This window comes from Bactrocera latifrons, unplaced genomic scaffold (genome assembly GCF_001853355.1).
Source record: "Bactrocera latifrons isolate USDA-ARS-PBARC rearing strain unplaced genomic scaffold, ASM185335v1 scaffold_82, whole genome shotgun sequence".
NCBI lineage: Eukaryota > Metazoa > Arthropoda > Insecta > Diptera > Tephritidae > Bactrocera > Bactrocera latifrons.
The window spans coordinates 583,551-587,061 of NW_017537512.1; the positions used below are offsets into that span (position 1 = coordinate 583,551).

At 33.2% G+C, this 3,511-nt stretch overlaps 1 protein-coding gene across 4 annotated transcripts in view; it reads right to left on the reverse strand.

The window, feature by feature from the left end:
• Positions 1 to 3,511, reverse strand: part of LOC108977015 (sodium/hydrogen exchanger 9B1) — a 53,771-nt gene that overhangs the window by 8,164 nt on the left and 42,096 nt on the right. For all 4 annotated transcript variants that reach the window (XM_018946505.1, XM_018946504.1, XM_018946506.1 and 1 more), the window contains exon 4: positions 333 to 587. In XM_018946505.1, the coding sequence (XP_018802050.1) occupies positions 333 to 587 (255 nt within the window). The remainder of the gene's footprint in view (positions 1 to 332; positions 588 to 3,511) is intronic.

Sequence of the window (3,511 nt, forward strand, 5' to 3'; positions counted from 1 at the left end):
AATAAAAAAAAATTTATTTTTACAAAAAAACTTGTAATATTATTTATTTTTTATCTGCTACTTTTCGAGTAAAGACGTCTAAGGGCAGCTGATGCTAGAGTATATTGAGCGCATCAGTCGGACATAACTTAATAGCCCCGGTAACCCCTGCACAGGTTACTCTCTATACTCCAATTAGTTTCCTGATATTATACTGTTTCTTTAAGTGTGCCTACAGCTTATTTTTAGTTTAAGTGTTTTATTATGTTAGAATTTGTTATTACTTTATTATTTTTTTATTTATAATATATATATATTTTAAAAATGTTTTGTTCTTTTACTTCATTACTCACCGATTAGTATGAGCACAAGTAGACGGGCAAATTGTCGAAACGATGGACACAATGGGTATGGACAAATTTTCTGCCAATAGGGTGGTTCCCAAGACGGTCGATTCTCTTCGCCATGACATTTTAAGCAAAATGAATAAATCCACGATTCCTCCAGTTTGTTACCTTGCCCATACAGCGATTGCTCTTGTTGGTGCTGATAGATTTTCGCATTCAAATTGTCAAGCGCTGATGATCTGTAGGGTCGACTGTTGTCGCCTGTAAGTTAAAAAAAGAGAAAAAAGTAAATGAGTGCATTTTTAATATGATATTGTGTACTCTTGTAGCTTAATTAATAGAAATTTTCATTAGGAGCGAAATTTTGAAACTGTCAAAGTAGCTAAAGTGACGTCAACAAAATGGGCTCGCAGACAGTCACTTTATATTATTATGAAATGCTTGAGGGATTTCTCTGCAGCACAACTAACGTCTCAAGTTCAAACTTTTTTATCTTCGTCGTATATTTTCCATATCACTACTGTGATCTTTCAGTTGCAATAATAACTAAAACAGCAATAATTTCTAATGTTTGGTAGGTCAGATAAACAGTTTTTAATTTGTGTTTTCAGCCTTGTCGTCAACTGACTGAAGATCAGCGAACAGTTATGGTACTAAGCTACGTACACGACATAGTATGTATGTACGTTTACAAAACATAGTATAGAGCGTAGTTAATAATTTATGGTGGGGATTGCTCAAAAATATTGATGCTACAAATAATTCTAAAATCAAAATTGTTGTTAGCTTTCTTTCATTATCGCCTGCTCAGCACGCTATCTGTGTACTCTGATCATTTGTTATAAAATTTACAATATAGTTATGCAATTGAAAAACTTCTTTAAAATTCTAGTTATATTTCTATTTGATTCTATTTGATTATGAGAAATGTTTTTCTTAATTTAAGCTAGTGCTTAATCGTTTCGCTACTCTCTTATATTTTCCAAATAGAATATAGCTGTTCTTAATATTAAAGAAATGAAATTATATGATTTTTTCCGAAAGGTAACGACTAAAGGTCTATAAATGGTTAAAAACAATAACCTGATGGAAGAGTAAATCTGCAATTTCAGAAAAAGTATTGTTTATAATTTAACTCAATGTTAGCTGAGGTTACGCATCAGATTAGTCCCTTTAGTGGCTTCTAGCTTTTATAAAGTTTTTGAGAAGCATTTTTTCGAATATAGTAAATGATGTTAGTTCGTGGTTTTAACTTTCCCAAAAAGTGGAAATTATTTGGATGATTCTTCTTCTTCTTTATTGAGGTAGACATCGCTTACGGGGAGGATGGAGTCATGTGTAGAAGTTCACGCAAATGAGGAAAGCTCTCTGAGCACCGTTTACTTGTGTTACATATGACTCAAGTGCTCACGACTTCCGATCTTAGATCAAGTATCCTTAGGGTAGCCAGAACATAACCGTTTGAAGCCGTTTGCCTATTAAAAAATACAAGTAGCCAGAGGCATTTAAATTTCCACGATTCCGGAGTCTAATTGTGAGGTGATGCCTGCTCTGGCTAGTTCATCTGTTTCACTGTTTCCAAAAATGGAGTCGACTGCAAGTTTATGTTGAAATTGGTTGGAGGATGGGATCATTTGTAGAAGTTCATGTAAGTGAGGAAAGTTCTCTGAGTGTCAATCACTTGGCAGTGGTCAGAAATTATTCTTTTACATATGGCTCATGCAGTTAACGCCTACCGGTCTTAGACCAATTATCCTCTGAGTAGCCAAAAACATCCGTTTAAAGGTGAGTAAAAGTAAGAAGGCGAAACATCCGTCCGGGTTTGGGACACGCTACGGAAAAAAACACTCCCAATGAAAAGAAAAAAACAGCCTCGAATGAGAAACCTCCCTTTGGATTCCCATCCGAGGCTGTAGTGTCCTATTTAAATGATTACGGTGTGGTTTAAGGGAACATTTCACACAGAAAATTCTAAAATATCCAGTGCATGAAAGTCTATCGCTTGTAAAACTATCGAAATTGAATTTAAATTTCACGAAAATAATAGTCTTTCAAGCAGAGAACGTGGAATGCACAGAAGGCACGAAAGTAGTTTTTCGCCATAACCACAGTTACTCAGTTGACATTAAAATGTATTCCTTTTGAAACATTTTGGTTTTCCCACGATCCCGTACCCGATCAGTAGATTAAAACAGATCTAAAGTCTGCCGGAAATTTTAAGTGCAGAGCAAGATCACAGGTAAACAATTTAATATTCGGTCATTAATTTTGAAAAATTTTGGATCCCTACGATCCAGTAGCCGATCAGCGCGCGGAGATCAGCTCTACTTCCTTTCCAAATAAACATTTTTACTAATACTAAGTCTTAAAGTATATTTAAAAGATACCAAAATATATCTTTTTGGATCAATATATTAAGTTTTCTCAGGAAACAATTCTGGAAAATTCGTTCTTTCGGCCTTCTAACTGTATATGACCCCTTAACCCCTTATGTGGTTGTTATACTAGTGGCAATTTTTAGAGCAATTTTGAGAAATTTTCCCGATTTTTGTAGGCCAAATAAACGTATTAATTTTATTTGATCAAAGTCAGACTAATAGCCAATCTCTGGTCCAGGTTTAAATTATTTTAAAATTGAAGCAAACCTTGAGTTAACATAACCCATTTTTTTTTTTAAGTTTAATTTATATAAATATTGTATTTATATAAGAGTACACTAGATCACATGTTTTTCCTTAGTTTTCTGCTTTGCCTTTGAACACCCACCGCCCACGCAAACTTTTCCACACAGCCGCCCCTGTTTACACAAGTCTAGTCATTCTTAAAGATTTAACAAAATTAAAACAATCAATTAGTCACATGCATGCCATGTGAGTTTCTTAACAAACAACACGCGACGCTCATTAAGAAACATAAAATAATTAAACAATAGTAAATTGAAGTAACAGTAATACAGCAGCAACAAAAATGCTTGGCGACCGAAAATAATAATTAAATTAAATAAACAGAAACAAGAATGAGATAAACAACGACAAAAAAAAAATTCTAAAAAAAAACGTAAACAAACAAGAAAAAACAGCAAGAACAAAAAAAACTTTCTAATAAAAAATATATATTATATAAAAAAATATAAATAAAAAATATATTAAGCAACAACAAAAATAAAAACAAGAAACAGTGTTAGC